Source organism: Macaca mulatta, chromosome 20 (genome assembly GCF_049350105.2).
Source record: "Macaca mulatta isolate MMU2019108-1 chromosome 20, T2T-MMU8v2.0, whole genome shotgun sequence".
NCBI classification, from domain to species: domain Eukaryota; kingdom Metazoa; phylum Chordata; class Mammalia; order Primates; family Cercopithecidae; genus Macaca; species Macaca mulatta.
The window spans coordinates 23,127,697-23,146,100 of NC_133425.1; the positions used below are offsets into that span (position 1 = coordinate 23,127,697).

Consider the following 18,404-nt stretch of genomic DNA (forward strand, 5'->3'; position numbering starts at 1 on the left):
AGCAACCCAGAAGGAACCAGCGTATTGGTACCTGCAAGAAGGGAAGCAGATGAGTGTGGACCCAATCCCAGAGCTGACTCCCATCCTTCGACCACCTCATCTCTCAGCCATGAGATTCTCGGCTGGCTGAGGGCCCCTCACCTTAGTCCCTCTGCCTCGAAGACATTACTTACTGTAGGCCTTTGGTTCCTCTTCCCTCCCCGAACTAGAAATGTCAAGTAAAAGGAGAGCAATTATTTTGATGTAACTCTCAAACTAAACCTTATCAAGAGCTAGGCAATGTGTACATATTATCTACATCAACCCCAAGGAACCAACACAGTGCTAAAGAGTAAAAGGGGCAGAACTGATAATGATGTGTGGCAATGTCAAAGTGACCTTCCAGGAGGAAAGAGAGCCTCCCATTCTCCAAAACTGTTAAACTGTATTAATTTAGAAAGGGATCTTTAGGACAGGGATGAACAACTAGTCCCACCTGCTGATGTCAGCTGATAATAAGCTAATGGAAACCAAAACAAATTTTTTTTTTAAGCAGAAAGTCCATTTCCATGAATATATTCATTCCTGATATGAAGGTGGGGAGAGAGCCTTACTTCAAGTACACGGTTGGAGAAGCCATTGTTTTTGACATGCATGATACCAGTGACAAATCAGACCTTTAAAAATATTAAGCAGTGTCAATATGAAAATATAAAGAAGCACTTTATAGACATCATTGAAAAACTGAAGACTGGGGAAAATGTTGGTTTTATGGATTTATTTTCAAAGAGTAAAACACTTATACAATTTAAATACACGTCCATCAGAATCACTCTGTCAGAGTCAGCAATAATGCGAAAATGTGTCCTCACTGCCAGACATTCGCCACTATCATCTGAGTCCTCTCTCCCCAAAGCCAAAGGGTCTAGAAAAGATAAAGTAAGTTCAATGTTATTTTTGATGTGTTCTTACTAATGGTAAGTGACATCTTTCAGGTGCTAACAATGCAGCATCTGGCTGAGTGCAGTGGCTCATGCTCATAATCCCAGCCCTTGGGGAGACCAAGGTGGGCGGATCACCTGAGGTCAGGAGTTCAAGACCAGCCTGGCCAACATGGTAAAACCCCATCTCTACTAAAAATATAAAAATTAGCTGGGCGTGGAGGTACACGCCTGTAATCCCAGTTACCCAGGAGGCTGAGGCAGGAGAATCGCTTGAACCCAGGAGGCGGAGGTTACAGTAAGCCGAGATCATGCCACTACACTCCAGCCTGGGCAACAGAGCAAGATTCCATCTAAAAAAACAAACAAACAAAAAGACAGGGTCACTAAAAGCTAAAGACACTAATACAATGTTTTAATGCAAAAAGTCTTATTTGACTATTCTAGGGCCCAAGTAACAAGAGCTACTATTTACTGAGAGGCTTCTTTATATCATTGTATTAAGTGATATATACACTCTCTGCAATTTTGCTTTCACAAGAGCCCCAGGTAGGTCCTATCATTACCCCCATATTACATACGAGGAAACTGAGGCTTACAAAGCTAAGCAGTCTGCCTGAGACCACCAGGCTTACAGAGTGTGGCAGAGCTGAAAATAAACTTGGGTGTGTCTTGACTCCAAAGTCCATCTTCTTACCCATGAGGCCTCTCTTGCCTAATTAAGAGCCAGGTCGGGCCGGGCGCAGTGGCTCATGCCTGTAATCCCAGCACTTTGGGAGGCTGAGGCGGGCAGATCATGAGGTCAGGAGATCAAGACCATCCTGGCTAACATGGTGAAACCCTGTCTCTACTAAAAATACAAAAAATTAGCTGGGCGTGATGGCGGGCGCCTGTAGTCACAGCTACGTGGGAGGCTGAGGCAGGAGAATGGCGTGAAACCAGGAGGCAGAGCTTGCAGTGAGCCAAGATCGTACCACTGCACTCCAGCCTGGGTGACAGAGCGAGACTCCGTCTCCAAAAAAAAAAAAAAAAAAGAGCCAGGTCATCTCAGTGTCTTACCCAGCAGGCTGGGCTTGCCTTGGGTGAGTAATTGAGGGAGACAGAGGTCTGTTTCCAGGTTACCCTGCTCAGTACTTTGTACAAAACTCTGCTTTTGTGAGGAGAGCTGACAGTCAAGGGAGTTCTATCCAGGAATGACAGCTCTCATCCTCTCAAAGATCACCACCACGGCTGGGCCCCTTTGAGTGGCAGACAACAGGAAAGGGCTTGCATTTTATAAGCAGTGAAAAATCTTGGTCAAGCATTTCCATTTTCTATTTCTTCTTGAGTTTCCTTTATTGAAGAACCACAGACAATTAAATCTACGGGTGAACATCATTTTAGAAGTCTAATTATTTACCTGATACTTTATTCATACACATCCTTCTTATCTGCAATGTAATCTACAATTTCTTGTGGACACATTAACTTTTCAGCATCTGTATCAGGAATTTCAAACCCTAAAAGAAAAATACACAACAATGTGAGAGTTTAAAAAAAAAAATCCTTTAGAACTGAATACACCTGACCCTTCTACAACAGCTACAAGTATATCAAAACTTTCAGCAACCTTGAATGCCATTTAGGTTGTGGGCCAGTTAGCTTCTAGACAGTATGCATGCAGGTTGGGTACAATGCTTTGGAGGTATGTTTGTTTGTTTGTTGAGACAGAATTCATATAATAGCAAATTCCTCCTTGTGTGTGTGTGTGTGTGTGTATATATATATATATAAAAATTTGGTAGTGTGTGTATATATATATATATATAAAATTTTGTAGTTTTTAGTATATTCACAACATTGTGCAACCATCACCATTGTGTAAAAGAGACCCAGTGCCCATCAGCAGTCACTCCCCATCCTCCCTAGTTCTGGCAACCACTGGTCTACTTTCTATCTTGATTTGCCTCTTCTTGACATTTCATGTAAATGGTATATAACGTGTCATCTTCTGTGTCTGGCTTCTTTCACTCAGCACGTTCTCGAGGGTCATCATGCTGTAACACACGTCACCCATGCCTTTTTTTTTTTTTTCATGATGGTTGGGTTTTTTTTTTTTTTTTTTTTTTTTTTTGGAGACGGAGTCTCGCTCTGTCGCCCAGGCTGGAGTGCAGTGGCCGGATCTCAGCTCACTGCAAGCTCCGCCTCCCGGGTCTACGCCATTCTCCTGCCTCAGCCTCCCGAGTAGCTGGGACTACAGGCGCCCGCCACCTCGCCCGGCTAGTTTTTTGTATTTTTTAGTAGAGACGGGGTTTCACTGTGTTAGCCAGGATGGTCTCGATCTCCTGACCTCATGATCCGCCCGTCTCGGCCTCCCAAAGTGCTGGGATTACAGGCTTGAGCCACCGCGCCCGGCCTGATGGTTGGGTTTTTATAAATGGCTGGGTTTGGATAGTTAGCTTACTTTGGGCCAAACGCTGTGCTGAGCATTTTACACATAATCTCTAATTCTCACAGCAATCCCAATCCTGGGGTTCCTACTATTATCACCCACTTTATAGCTGCGGAAACAGGCTTTGAGAGGTAGTTACTTGTCCAGGCTCATACCTAAGCTCAATTCCAGACCTGGTACTGTGAAGCACTAGGCAAAGGATTCCATCCTAGTCAGCATCATCTGTGAGGAATTTTAACTAGGCCCTGCTCTGCAGAATAGCACAGAAGTCCTTTGATTTCCTATTCAACCAACTCACGCAGAAACAGCCATGGAGCCTTAGAAAGGTCTCACTTGCACTACACACCGTCCCAAACTTGGAGTGTGCACGTGAGCCAGGATAGGAGACCAAGGCCAGAGGCTCTGGGTGCGTCTCTTGTCCTGGCACACACTACTTCTACCTGGTTCACGTTACCCGAGCTCAGGAGGGGCTGACGTGCCATCGGCATGTGTTCCGGGAGGCTTTTGCCCTTTGTCTTTGAACTCCGTCTGAAGAATCAGTCCCCCGGAACCATCTCTGGTCATTCGGCTCTTGGCACAACACTGGGCACTCTGCTGGGCTTGTGCAAGGTGCCTTCCGAATAAATGTGCCAACCCTAAAGCTTACTTCCCCTGATGGTAAGTGGGCAGGAAGGTGTGTGTAGGGCAGTGGATACTACTGTTTCTACTAATATTTCATTCTAACTCCAATTCAGCCTCCCACCATTTCTTTCAGTTTAATCCACCTTAATCAAAAATCACAGTATATAGATACAAGACTGAGCCTTACCGAATTCGTCCTCCATGGCCATGATAATCTCCACTTGGTCCAAACTGTCTAAGCCCAGGTCTTTCATAAAATGAGAATCGACTGAAAGCTGCAAGAAAGGAGCACCAAACACAGAGTTTAGTCCATGAAAGCATTTGCTTGCCAAGATAACAGGGTGGTACAATGCTACTTAATCACTATATCGAGTTTTTTTATTATACTTTAAGTTCTAGGGTACATGTGCACAACGTGCAGGTTTGATACACAGGTATACATGTGCCATGTTGACTTGCTGCACCCATCAGCTCATCATTTACATTATGTATTTCTCCTAATGCTGTTCCTCCCCCAGCTCCCCACCCCGGTGCGTGATGCTCCCCGCCCTGCGTCCAACCAATCTCATTGTTCAGTTCCCACCTAAGAGTGAGAACATGAAGTGTTTGGTTTTCTGTCCTTGTGACTATATCGAATTCTTTTTAACATACAGAGGCCATGGCTGACATTTTATATGTAACCTGTGCTGGTATGTACGTGGTTTGCTTTATCTTATTCTACTTTATTTTAAAGTGAACAATATATACATAGCTAATGAAGAATTTCACTCTGTATTTTTTTTGTTTGTTTTTTGTTTTTGAGAGTCTCGCTCTGTCACCCAGGCTGGAGTGCAATGCAATGGCACGATCTTGGCTCACTACAAACTCGGCCTCCCAGGTTCAAGTGATTCTCATGCCTCAGCCTCCTGAGTAGCTGGGATTGCAGGCACCCACCACCATGATGCCCAGCTAATTTTTCTGTATTTTTAGTAGAGACAGGGTTTTTGCCATGTTGGCCAGGCTGGTCTTGAACTCCTGATCTCGGGTGATCCACCCACCTCAGCCTCCCAAAGTGCTGCGATTACAGGCGTGAGCTCCCGCACCCGGCCCAATCTATGTGTTTTACTGAGATCCCTGATCATTGCTCTGAATGACATCTGAAGAAGTTTGGGTATTTTTGCTGCCTTACTGACAACTAAGGCCTAGACGCCACACCTTAAGTGGCATTATGATTATAAACTGTAGGCAGCTTCACGTTACAAGTGTTTACAATCACCCTATCACTCTAATTTAGACCTCAGGATCACCAGGAATGATTCTTCAAAAACGCACATCAAAGACAAACTGCCTTACCTACACAACAGATTCCATTTATTTTCGTTGTTACACAGAGTCTCACGCTGCCGCCCAGGCTGCAGTGTGCAGTGGCGTGATCTTGGCTCACTGCACCCTCTGCCTCCCGGGTTCAAGCAATTCTCTGCCTCATCCTCCCAAGTGGCTGGGATTACAGGTGTCTGCCACCACGCCTGGCTAATTTTTGTATTTTTAGTAGAGATGTGGTTTCACCATCTTGGCCAGGCTGGTCTTGAATTCCTGACCTCATGATCCACTCGCCTCAGCCTCCCAAAGTGCTGGGATTACAGGCGTGAGCCACCACGACCAGTCCCACTTGTGTTTTTATTTATTGTTATTATTTTTGAGATGGAGTTTCACTCTTGTTGCCTAGGCTGGACTGCAGTGGTGCTATCTCGGTTCATTGCAACCTCCACCTCCCGGGTTCAAGTGATTCTCCTGCCCCAGCCTCCCGAGTAGCTGGGATTACAGGTATACACCACCATGCCTGGCTAATTTTGTATTTTTAGTAGAGATGAGGTTTTTCCATGTTGGTCAGGCTGGTCTCGAACTCCCAACCTCAGGTGATCTGCCCGCCTCAGCCTCCCAAAGTGCTGGGATTACAGGCATGAGCCACCGTGCCCGGCCACTTGTGTTTTTTAAAAAGGGTGAGATACACATATAATATACACATAATATACACACATATGCGTATATTTCTTTAACATATGCATTGAATACCTTTGGAAACACACATGAAACTGGTAGTGCTGGCTGTCTCCCAGAATGGGCCTAGGTGGCTGGCAGCCAGGGAGATTTTTACTGAGTATCTTTCCCTTTGCATTTTGTACCATGTAATTTAAATACTCTATATTTAAAGAAAAAAATTCAAACCACCATCAGTTACCTTCTCTGGGTCAATCTTGTCATAGAGTTTCAATACGTAAAGAACACGGTCCCGGATGCCCTCTAACGTCAAAGGGGGCATGTCGCTATACTGGCGGCACAACTGTGTAACTCTACCAGGAACCTAGAGCGAGGGCAGGAAGGAAACACTGTCATTGAACGGAAAATGCCTCTAAATCAATGCACAAGCCTATAGGTAACTTTCACAGAACTTTTGGGGCTGTAGAGAACGCACGGCATCTGATTCTCATTGTGGCCGTTAGGACACACCAAGTTGCAGGACTGGGTAATCACAGAAGCCCCAACAGTTCCGCAGCATCTCAGGCCTCCTTCCTGGGAGCCAGGACCGGCTCCTCCGCCTCCTGGGTTCAACCCTCAGGCTCTGGACGTTCATCCTGCTCTGCGACACTAACTGCCACTAAAATTGTCTAGCGTCTGCAGAATGCCTATGTCTTCTCATGGCATCTTCAGCATCCCGAGGCCTCTATAGGGTGCTGCCACCTTTAATAGGCAGACCCAAGTCAAAAAACCCACCAGGAAAGAGCTGTCATGGTAAACCCAAAGGCAATTCAAACTGAGGACCATACACCAGAAAGGTCTAGTTTGGTTCCAGCAGGTATCTCCCTGACCTCAGCCAGGACAAAGGAAGCTGGCCACCCACCCAAAGAGAGGATGAGGGAGCTTACAGTCATTATATTCCAATCTGTTTCCCTTCCAGCAAGGCTTGCCTCATGGCCACCAGCCAAACCATGAGCCCTTCTGGCCTCCGCCGTGTTAGAGCACTCTCTCACGTATCTCTGCTATTAGTCGGCTCGATGTTTAGGTATTTTAGGGTACTGACCAGATTTCATTCAACAAATGTGGAATGAGCTGCAATTACAGGTCAGGGGGTTTAATGCTGTGGAAGGTACAACACAGAACCAGAGAAAACAAAACAGGGTATATGGCAGTTTTGCTCACTACAGAAATCCCTAATCTGGCTGGTCATGGTGGCTCACGCCTATAATCCCAGCACTTTGGGAGGCCAAGGTGGGCAGATCACCTGAGGTCAGGAGTTCGAGACCAAGCTGGCCAACATGGTGAAACCCTATCTCTACTAAAAATACAAAAATTAGCCAAGCATGGTGGTGGGCGCCTGTAATCCCAGTTACTCAGGAGACTGAGGCAGGAGAATCGCTTGAATGTGGGAGGCAGAGGTTGCAGTGAGCCGAGACCATGCCACTGCATTCCAGCCTGGGCGACAGAGCAAGACTCTGTCTCAAAAAAAAAAAAAAAAAAAAGAATCCCTAATCTAAGTTGGTTTGTTTACCTCCTGAAGTTGATTTTAAGTCCGAGGCTTGGAGTTCTTAAGGCATTTCCCTATAGAAAGTGGGGCTGCTTGTTAGGGCTCAGGTCCCTGAAACTCACAAAGGTCCATGAAAAATCATAATAAATACTGCCCAGGGAACCAAACCAGTATAACCTCTGTATAAGAAACATTCATCTTGCATAAAGAACAGGTATTGGGCCACGTGTGGTGTCTCACACCTGTAATCCCAGTACTTTGCGAGGCCGAGGTGGGCCAATCACTTGAGGCCAGGAGTTCGAGACCAGCCTGGCCAACATGGTGAAGCCTCGTCTCTACTAAAAATACAAAAATTAGCCGGGCATGGTGGTGTGTGCCTGTAATCCCAGCTATTCAGGTGGCTGAGGCATGAGAATTGCTTGAACCCAGGAGAGAGGTTGCAGTGAGCTGAGATCATGCCACTGCACTCCACCTTGGGCCACAGAGCTGAGACTCTCTCTCTCAAAAAAAAAAAAAGAAAGAAAATAAAAGAAAAAGAAGTCAGTTATTAAAATCAGGTTTACGCCGGGCACAGTGGCTCACACCTGTAATCCCAACACTTTGGGAAGCTGAGGCAGGTAGATCATGAGGTCAGGAGTTCGAGACCAGCCCGACCAACGTGGTAAAACCCCATCTCTACTAAAAATATAAAAATTAGCTGAGCGTGGTAGCATGTGCCTGTAATCCCATCTACTCAGGAGGCTGAAGCAGGAGAATCGCTTGAACCTGGGACACAGAGAGCCAAGATCACACCATTACACTCCAGCATGGGCGACAGAGTGAGATTCCTTCTCAAAAAAAAAAAAAAAAAAAAAAAATCAGGTTTAATCAGCAAGCTAAAGAGGTGAGTTGGAGAGTATGATAGATACTCTAACCGAGCTTTTCTGAGTACTTTCAAGAGTTTTAGAGCACTTTTCTTTGTCTAAATGTCTGGTCTCCTTTCCTATTATACATGGTATCATTTCCTATTATGGGTTAAGGAGACCTTTGATACAGGCACATCACCGGCCTACTTAACAATGACTCAAATAGGTTTCCAAGTCATAAATAAAATGGAGAAGGAATAAAGAGAAAGGGGGAGAAATGAGGTAATATGGCAATGGCAGAAAAGAAGTTTCAGGTGGAGGGATCCAACAGAGGCTGTGTGCTTATCAAGAAATGGTATGAGGCCAGGTGTGGTGGCTCACGCCTGTAATCCCAGCACTTTGGGAGGGCAAGGTGGGCGGATCGCTTGCGGTCAGGAATTTAAGACCAGCCTGCCCAACATAGTGAAACCCCGTCTCTACTAAAAATACAAAAATTAGCCGGGCATGGTGACGTGTGCCTACAATCCCAGCTACTCAGGAGGCTGAAGTGGGAGGATCACTTGAACCTAGGAGGCAGAGGTTGCAGTGAACTCAGATCTTGGCTCTACACTCCAGCCTGGGCAATAGGGTGAGACTCCTTCTCCAAAAAAAAAAAAAAAAAAGAAAAAAATGGTACGAGGCCAGGTGTGGTGGCTCACGCCTGTAATCCCAACACTTTGGGAGGCCAAAGTGGAAGGATCGCTTGAGCCCAGGAGTTCCAGACCAACCTGGGCAACAAAGCAAGACCTTGGACCCAGGGAGACTGGTGAGGATATATTCTATGTTCGTACATAGCTACCTATGAGGTCAACTAGGTTGTCAGCATTGTCCTCAGCAGCTCAGGCAAGTACCTACAGGGGCCAGGTGGGCACCATGTGATTAAATTAAATGAGTCTCTGACTGGAGGCCACATGCCATCTAGAGTGGGTGCTGCATCAGGGTCAGCATGAGGCAGTAAGTTGGTGGGCAAGAGCTCAGACTCTGAAACTAGACCGCCTATGCCTGCACCATGGTGCTGGCTCTCACTAGTTGTTTGGCCTTGGGTGGGTTACTTAACCTTGTACACCTCAGTTTCCTCATCTGTAAAATGGGGATAAACAACAGTACCATGCTCACAGGACTGTTGTGAAGAGATGAAGTAAAGGGCTTGGACATTGGCTGGCACTTACACAATAAGTGCTATTTTGGGTTATTTAGTAGGATCCTGAGACCAATGACCAGCAGCAGCTAGTTTGATACCTTGGCTGTAGCGTAGCCCCAAAATACTTGATCCTACTCCCCTCTCATGCTTCTGCCTCTGGTCTCTATTGATTTCTTTTTCTTTTTTTTCAGACAGAGTCTCACTGTGTTGCCCAGGCTGGAGTGCAGTGTTGTGACCTCGGCTCACTACAACCTCTGCCTTCTGGGTTCAAGTGATTCTTATGCCTCTGCCTCCCAAGTAGCTGGGATTACAGGCATGCTCCACCATGCCTGGCTAATTTCTGTATTTTTAGTAGAGATGAGGTTTCACTATGTTGGCCAGGCTGGTCCTGAACTCCTGGTCTCAAGTGATCCACTCACCTCAGTCTCCGAAAGTGCTGGGATTACAGGCAGGCATAAACTACCACGCCTGGCTTCCATTGATTTCTTATCAAGTCAGGCTATGATATTGCCCTAAGCACTTTACACACATCATCTTCCTTCAGCTCTCCAGTAATCTGGTGAGATTCATGATACTATCACCCTCCTTTTTACAGATGAGAAACTGAGGCAGGGGGAGGTTAGGTATCCCCCTCACCCCATGTTCTTCCAGCATGGCCTCTTGGAAGGTCTTGTTGCTCCTTCTAGCTGGATCTCTGTTGACTGGGAAAAAATAAAAGGGATACAAAATGGACAAGCACCTCCCCAACAGCCAACATGTGAGGTTTCTGGTGTTAATTTTTCTTCCTCAAGATCTACACTTAACAATTATATGGGCAATAAACCACCTCTCCCAGACATCAGAGAAGGTACTGTTTGCAGGTAAACAGTGACGGCCCTCTGGACTAGTAATTCAAATGCATGAGGTTCCATCAGAATCCAGGTACTCCACTGGGGCCCACTTTTGCCTGAGGCAAACTCAGAGGAGGCTAAGGAGAGGGCTTTAAAGGCTGTCTCTACAAACTGCCGACTGGTCCACTCTACATAGGCAGCCCAGACCTCTCAAACTCAACAGTTTGGAAATGAACTCCTGACCTGTCTCCAAAACTCCTGCTTAGAGATGTCTGTTCCTTCTCCGCCACCTGGGGCTTATTCCTTCAATAAGCCCTGCTTCATGTTCACTCCCTATGACCTTGGCAGAGAACATCCACAATTCCTCACTGCAGCACACAGCTCCCTTCATGATATGCTCACTCTCTTCCCCCCAACGATGTTCCCTTCCAGACACCCTAAGAGTCAACCACGAGGGCTCTTCCTGGTCTCTGCACAGGCCTTCAAGATCATGTTTGCTGAGAGGTTGGTCAAGTACCTCTTTTTGCTTCTGCACTACACACACCTGTTCTCACAATGTCTTGCCTTTATCTATTTACATGACTGTCTCAGAAGCCTGGGAACTTAACCTGTGTGCCAAGAACTGTGCAATGGGCTGGAAATGCAAAGATGAATATGACACAACCTTCCCCCCAGAGAAGCTTCCACTCTAATGGAAAAGACCAATCCACAGATCATTTTAGCTGAAATAAAAATATGGCAAGCACCACGACAGAAGTATCTGTAGGCTGATGCAATAACAAAGGTTGTCACTCAGTCCTTGAGTGGCCAGGAAGGAGGATGCCAGACTTGGCATCTTGGCTCACTGGTGATCTCGGCTCACTGCAACCTCCGCCTCCCGGGTTCAAGCGATTCTCCTGCCTCAGCCTCCTGAGTAGCTGGGACTACAGGCGCGTGCCACCACGCCCGGCTAATTTTTTTTATTTTTAGTAGAGAAGGGGTTTCACCGTGTTAGCCAGAATGGTCTCCATCGCCTGACCTCGTGATCCGCCCACCTCGGCATCCCAAAGTGCTGGGTTTACAGGCGTGAGCCACCGCGGTGGCTTAATTTATGTATTTTTTTGTAGAGACAGGGTTCCACCATGTTGCCTAGGAAGGTCTCAAACTCCTGGGCTCAAGCGATCCGCCCACCTCAGCCTCGCAAAGTGCTGGGATTACAGGCATGAGCCACCGCGCCTGGCCAGACACACTTATTTTTCACACTAACATGCAGTCAAGGTTGAAACCCTATTACCTGAAGTCTATGACTTTGAAAAGGGGTTTCATAACTTGACCTTGAGAGTCTATCCTACCTTAAGAAGGTTATTTTTATTCTCAATTGCACTTCAGAGTCATCTGGAGAGCCTAGAACAACAACAACAGGCCGGGCGCGGTGGTTCACGCCTGTAATCGCAGCACTTTGGGAGGCCAAGGCTGGTGGACTGCGAGGTCAGGAGTTGGAGACCAGCCTGGCCAATATGATGAAACCCCGTCTCTACTAAAAATACAAAAATTGGCCAGGCATGGTGGTGGGCACCTGTAGTCCCAAATACTCGGGAGGCTGAGGGAGGAGAATCGCTTGAACCTGATAGGCGGAGGTTGCCGTGAACCGGAGGTTGCAGTGAGCCGAAGGTTGCAGTGAGCCGAGATCACGCCACTGCACTCCAGCTTGGGCTACAGAGCGAGACTCTGTCTCAAAAACAACAATAACACTACCACCACCATGGCAGGGCATCATCCCAGAGGAATAAATCAGCAGGAAGGGGGAGGGGGCAAAGCTTTTCTGTTTTTTCAAGTTACCCACGTAATTTGAATATGGAGCTAGGTTTGAAAATCACTGCCTCCTGGCGTTTCAGCCTCACGCAGATTTCATCAGCTCAAGCTATATACTACAGGCACAGTCGTTCTTTGGTATTCGCGCAGGAGATTGGTTCCAGGACCCCTGACTATACCCAAATCCGCGCACACTCCTGTCCCGCCGTCAGCCTTGCAGAATCCCCTTATAGGAAGAGCCTGCCCTCCTTATACGCAGGGCGGCACATCCCGTAAATACTGGCCGCGTTTGGTTGAAAAAAATCCGCATTTAAGTGGACCAACACAATTCAAATCCTTATTGTTCAAAGGTCACCTGCACTTGTTTCCTAGAATTACTTCCAGGAGTCCTGGACACAGGCAGAAGGTGCAGCAGGGAAAAGGACAGAACTGCAGAGAGAACCGCTCTGTAGAAGGCTGTAGGCCAGTGTGGCTACCTCTTTGCATGCTGCTTTCACTACAATACGGTGACCACTATTTTGAGACGGTACGAGGTGCTCTATCCGCATTAACTCATCTAATCCTTATTGCTACTCCGCAAGGTAGAGGCCAGGATCCCAATTTTGCAGGTGAGTGTGAGCAAGGCTAGAAGACTTGTCCAAAGTTTCGGTAAGCGGCAGTCCAGCGGAGCTGGACTCTAGTCAGTGCTCTTGCTAGTTATTACGAGGTCACCTGGCCTCCCGGCAGGGGTCAACTAAACACCTTTAGGCAGCGGGGCTGCGGAGCGAGCCGGCTGCCCCCCGGGTCACCCCTGCGGGCAGCTGGCGCGGCTGGGGTGCCCGGCCCCCACCCCCACCGGGCCCAATTCCTGACCCCTGCCAAGCCCCAGAAAAGTCACCGCGAGTCACCTGCGCGAGCTTTAAGGCCGGCTGCAAAGGCCCGAGCCTCGTCTGGGTCCCCACGGAGCACAGACCGGTGCTGAGAGGCCGGGCCACGGCCAGCATCGGGACCCGGGGCAGCGGCGCAAAGGCCGCGGGCAGGCGGCGGACATAGGATGAAAGGACACGAGACGCCATAGCTACGCCGACCCAGGATACACTGCGCCGCCGCCACCGGCCCAGGGTTCATCTCCGGCAGCGCGCAGGCGACGCACAGAGCAGCGCTGTCGGGCACCGCCGGCGGTGGCGGCCCCTGGCGGCTCCAGGAGGCACTGCGCCCTCGGAGCCCATCCAGGTTCGGGACGAACAGTTGCTTGGTGCCACGACTGAACTGTGCAGACGTTGCAGTCTTTCCCTAAGCGACACGACAGGACAAACCTACTTTCATTTTTTATCTGAAAGTTCTGAAATATATCTATTTAAACGTTTGGGGCCGGGCGCGGTGGCTCACACCTTTAATCCTAGCACTTTGGGAGGTCAAGGTGGCAGGACTGCTTGAGCTCAGGAGTTCAAGACTAACCTGGCCAACATGGCAAGACTCCGTCTCTGTTACAAAAAAGATTAAAAGAAAAAAAGGACAAAGTTTTGATTCCACGATTCTTCCACAAGTATTAACATTTATTGAATAGGTTATATATATATATGAAAAATAATGTGAAAAAATACTAAGACTAATAAATGTGAGAATTACGATTAAAACAATACATGTTTTAAAACTTGACAGTGTATAATATAGCTGTCAGGTCCACGACTATGCCAACTGTCATGCCCACAGCCAGGTTCCAGCCCATATGGAGCTCTGAGGTGAGTGGGTGGATGAGCAAATAGCAAAAGAACACTCAGGGGACGGTAGGCAGGTGAAAGATGATTTTATTCAGCAGCAGCTCTCATCAGCAGCTTACTTACACTAGTTCTCTCACACTGTCCACCTTGTCTCGGCTGTTTAGTCCCGGGGCTCCAACACACAGCTGCGAGGCTGCTCTCCCTTGCTTTCAGGGTCAGCAGCTGAACTCTTTCTCTCAGCTGTGTTCTGGCTCCCCCACGTCTGTCTGCAAAGACGGACAGCTCTGGCTCTCTCACTCTTTCTCTGGGCACGAAGGCCTGTACAGTATTAGCAAGGCAATTATACCTTTTACAGAAAATAGTGGCTTAGAGCCAAGTGATGGCCTTCCCATGTTATGGCTACATGGCTGTGATAACAAGTGGAGTTATACGCCTGTGTCTAAACTTGCTGAGTCACGCAGGATGTAAACATCTTACCTTGGCCTATCCTTGACCAAAGCACAGCCATGTTCCTTACAATAGCTAACAAAAATAGGTAAGCGAGGGAGGAGTTTAGGCGAATTCCTATTTCTAAGCAGGTAGTCAAAGGATATTGACTGAAATTGAAACACACGGGATAGTGACTCCAAATTCTGAAATCTGCCTGAATGAACGATCCAATAATGCCATCAGTTTTACCTCAATTTCTTTTTATTTTTGTTAAATCCAAGTAAAATAAAATGTAATGGTATGCTGCCAGGTGTGGTGGCTCACACCTGTAATCCCAGCACTTTGGGAGGCTGAGGCAGGTGGATCACCTGAGGTCAGGAGTTCAAGACCATCCTGGACAACATGGTGAAACCCCGTCTCCACTAAAAATACAAAAATTAGCCGGGTGTGGTGGCAGGTGCCTGTAATCCCAGCTACTCAGGAGGCAGGAGGCTGAGACAGGAGAATCGCTTGTACCCAGGAGGCGGAGGTTGCAGAGAACTGAGATTGTGCCATTGTACTCTAGCCTGGGCAACAAGAGTGAAACTCCATCTCAAAAAAAAAAAAGAAAATTGAATATCTGTTAAGTACTCATTGTTGAGGCTGCAAAAGTGAGCAAGCCAGACATGCAAGCCTGGTTCAGTGACTCACCTCTGTAATCTCAGCACTTTGGGAGGCCAAGGGAGGTGGATCACTTGAGCCCAGGAGTTTGAGACCAGCCTAGGCAACATAGGGAGACCCTGTCTCCACAAAAAACTTAAAAAATTAGCCAGGCGTGGTGGTGCATGTCTGTGGTCCCAGCTGCTCGGGAAAGCTGAGGTAGGAGGACCAATTGAGCATAGGAGGTCAAGGCTGCAGTGAGCTATGATTGTACCACTGCACTCCAGCCTGGGCAACAGAGTGAGACTCTGTCTCCCAAAAAATGTAGCTCTAATCTTAGGAAGAACCTAATAGCCTACTAAGTTCACACTTGGGGCCATCTCTTCCCATGACCTATCTAGTATTTCAGTGTTACATGTATGTATATATGTATTTATTGAGGTGGGGTTTCACCGTGTTAGCCAGGATAGTCTCAAACTCCTGACCTCGTGATCTGCCTGTCTCGGCCTCCCAAAGTGCTGGGATTACAGGTGTGAGCCACTGAGCCTGGCATCAATGTTACATTTAATCCTTTTGGTCAAACATAACAAATCATCTCTTATTTAAATAATTTGGGAGAGCTGCTTTTCCCTTTAGCAAACAAATAAAGACAAAATATCAGCCTACATGGCCTATAGAGTAAAAAGTCCCAATATTAAGATTAAGATCACGTCCTTAGCAGATGGGGAAGAGTTAAAAGACAACACCACTGCTTTTCAGTGGCATTCCCATCAAAGGATGGATAAGCATAAAAGCTGTCAGTTTCCCAGCACAAACTATCCCACCAACCCACCATGATCTCTCCCTCCCTCTGCCCGCCCATGTGCATGGCAGTTTCATCCCCTCCTGTTCTCAATGGGATCTTGGGCCACCAGTTAGCTCTTCTTCCCTACATCTCAAAGGTCTCTCTTCTGGCTCTTTCTCCTGAGCCCATAAACACATCAGAGTTTCTCTTAGCCTAAAAACAAAGTCAGAGGACCCTCCACTGACCCTTTTATAGATCTCTAATACCATTCCTCCTTCCTTTCATAGACAAGCTGCTTGAAGGAATCATCTACACTTTCTCTTCTTGTCGCTGTTTGAGACAGAGTCTCGCTCTGTCGCCCAGGCTGGAGTGCAATGGCACGATCTTGGCTCACTGCAACCTCTGCCTCCTGGGTTCAAGCGATTCTCTGCCTCAACCTCCCGAGTAGCTGAGACTATAGGCGCCCTCCACCACACCCGGCTAATTTTTGTATTTTTAGTAGAGACTGGGTTTCACCATTTCATCCAGGCTGTCCTTTCTGCCCAGAATATCCTTTGCTTCTGCTTTGATCTATTTATCCTGCAAGGCTCAGTTAAATTTCCACCTTCCATGAAGCTTTTCTGGGACTCCTGAGTTGTCCCAGCTGCTCGGCCTTTGAGCTTCCATAATAGCACCTGGAACATATCCCTTAAAATTTTTCTTTTTTTAGCTTCCTTTTTTTTTACGTTGAGACGGAGTCTCACTCTGTTGCCCAGGCTGGAGGTTGGAGTGCAGTGGTACAATCTCTGCTCACTGCAATAAATGTCTGCCTCCCAAGTTCAAGCGATTCTCCTGCCTCAGCCTCTCGAGTAGCTGGGATTACAGGTGTGTGCTACCACGCCCAGCTACTTTTTAGATTTTTCACCATGTTGGCCAGGCCGGTCTAAAACTCCTAACTTCCAATTACCTGCCCACCTCGGCCTCCAAAGTGCTGGGATTACAGGGGTGTGCCACTGTGCCGGGTCTGAAACATACCCCTTAAATTAAAAATACGGTACTGACTGCTTTATGTGACAGTCTCTCCTACTAGCGCAGAGGTCTCACAGCAATCATTTACATACCTACTGTGTCAAGTAGATGCTCAGAGTTTGTGCAACCATTACTGACTAGAATTATTTTGTACCTTAGTTTTGTTAACTCTTGTTATTATCAAGATAATAGAGGTTTCTCAAGGTTCGTGAGTAAATTAAATCTTTACAAAAAGTTCTCTAGTATCTATGATGCACTAGCAAATAATGTGAGTTTAAAAATTGTGGGTATAGAATTTGTAAAAGAGGCTGGGTGTGGAGGCTCACACCTGTAATCTTAGCATGTTGGGAGGGGATGCCACAGTGGGTAGATAGCTTGAGCCCAGGAGTTCGAGACCAGCCTGGGCAACATAGTGAGACACATAGTGAGACTGTCTCACACAAAAAAATTTTTTTTAGTTAGCTGGATATGGTAGCCCATACCTTAGTCCCAGCTACTGGGGAGGCTGAGGTGGGAGGATCACCTGAGCATGGGGACGTCAAGACTGCAGTGAGCTGTGATCTCACCACTGCACTCCAGCCTGGGCAACAGAGTGAGACCGTCTCAGAGAAAATATAATAGACATCCTTTGATAATAAAAAATTTTTTTAAAAAATGAGCAAAAACTATAGTATCATAAAAATGTGTCTTTTTTTGTGTGTGTGAACCACCCACCTCTTATGATCCACCCACCTCAGCCTCCCAAAGTGCTGGGATTACAGCACTGCGCCCGGCCAAAAATGTGTCTTTTTTTTTTTTTTTGAGACAGAGTCTTGCTCTGTCCTTCAGGCTGGAGTGCAGTGGTGTGATCTCAGCTCACTGCACCTACACCTCCCGGGTCCAAGCGATTCTCCTGCCTCAGCCTCCCGAGTAGCTGGGACTACAGGAGTGTGCCACCACGCCTGGCTAATTTTTTGTATTTTTTGTAGAGACAGGGTTTCACTGTGTTAGCCAGGATGGTCTCAATCTCCTTACCTAGTGATCTGCCCACCTTGGCCTCCCAAAGTGCTGGGATTACAGGCATGATCCTCCGCACCCGGCCCAAAAATGTGTCTTTAAAAAATATAAACTTCTTCGGCTGGGCACGGTGGCTCATGCCTCTAATCCCAGTACTTTGGGAGGCTGACATAGGCAGATCACCTGAGGTCGGGAGTTCCAGACCCCCCGGTCAACATGGTGAAACCCTGTCTCTACAAAAAATACAAAAATTAGCCGAGTATGGTGGAGCACGCCTGTAATCCCAGCTACTCGGGAGGCTGAGGCATGAGCATTGCTTGAACCCGGGAGGCAGAGGTTGCAGTGAGCTGAGATCACCCCACTGCACTCCAGCCTGGGTGACAGAGGGAGACTCCATTCTGAAAACAAACAAACAAAAAAAGTGGTGGTGGTTCATGCCTGTAATCCCAGCACTTTGGGAGGCTGAGGCAGGTGGATCACTTGAGGTCAGGAGTTCAAGGCCTGCCTAACCAACATGGTGAGACCCCCGTCTCTACTAAAAATACAAAAATTTGCTGGGTGTGGTGGTGGATGCCTGTAATCCCAGTTACTTGAGAGGCTGAGGCAGGGGAATTGCTTGAAGGGGCAGAGGTTGCAGTAAGCCGAGATCATGCCACTGCACTCCAGCCTGGGTGACACAGTGAGGCTCCATCTCAAAAAAAGGTGACTCTAGTTATAATGCAGCACTG

General features: G+C 47.3%; 1 protein-coding gene and 1 long non-coding RNA gene across 3 annotated transcripts; one reads left to right on the forward strand and one right to left on the reverse strand.

Annotated features, from left to right (window-relative positions):
- Positions 1 to 742: 742 nt before the first annotated feature.
- Positions 743 to 13,201, reverse strand: NDUFAB1 (NADH:ubiquinone oxidoreductase subunit AB1). Of its 2 annotated transcripts, none has more exons than XM_077983593.1 (5): positions 13,008 to 13,201; positions 6,191 to 6,313; positions 4,160 to 4,247; positions 2,320 to 2,419; positions 743 to 1,273 (listed from the first exon to the last, which is right to left on the reverse strand). In XM_077983593.1, the coding sequence occupies exons 1-4, from the start codon at positions 13,173 to 13,175 to the stop codon at positions 2,328 to 2,330; spliced, it is 471 nt and encodes a 156-aa protein (XP_077839719.1). In that variant the 5' UTR covers positions 13,176 to 13,201; the 3' UTR covers positions 743 to 1,273; positions 2,320 to 2,327. The 2 variants fall into 2 exon arrangements, with proteins under 2 accessions (XP_077839719.1, NP_001244749.1); NM_001257820.1 differs by having other exon boundaries at positions 743 to 904; positions 13,008 to 13,192.
- LOC144338127 (uncharacterized) lies at positions 3,317 to 13,184 on the forward strand. The gene is made up of 3 exons (XR_013411968.1): positions 3,317 to 4,897; positions 10,360 to 11,297; positions 12,104 to 13,184. It is a non-coding gene; the product is annotated as an uncharacterized LOC144338127 (long non-coding RNA).
- Positions 13,202 to 18,404: the final 5,203 nt, after the last annotated feature.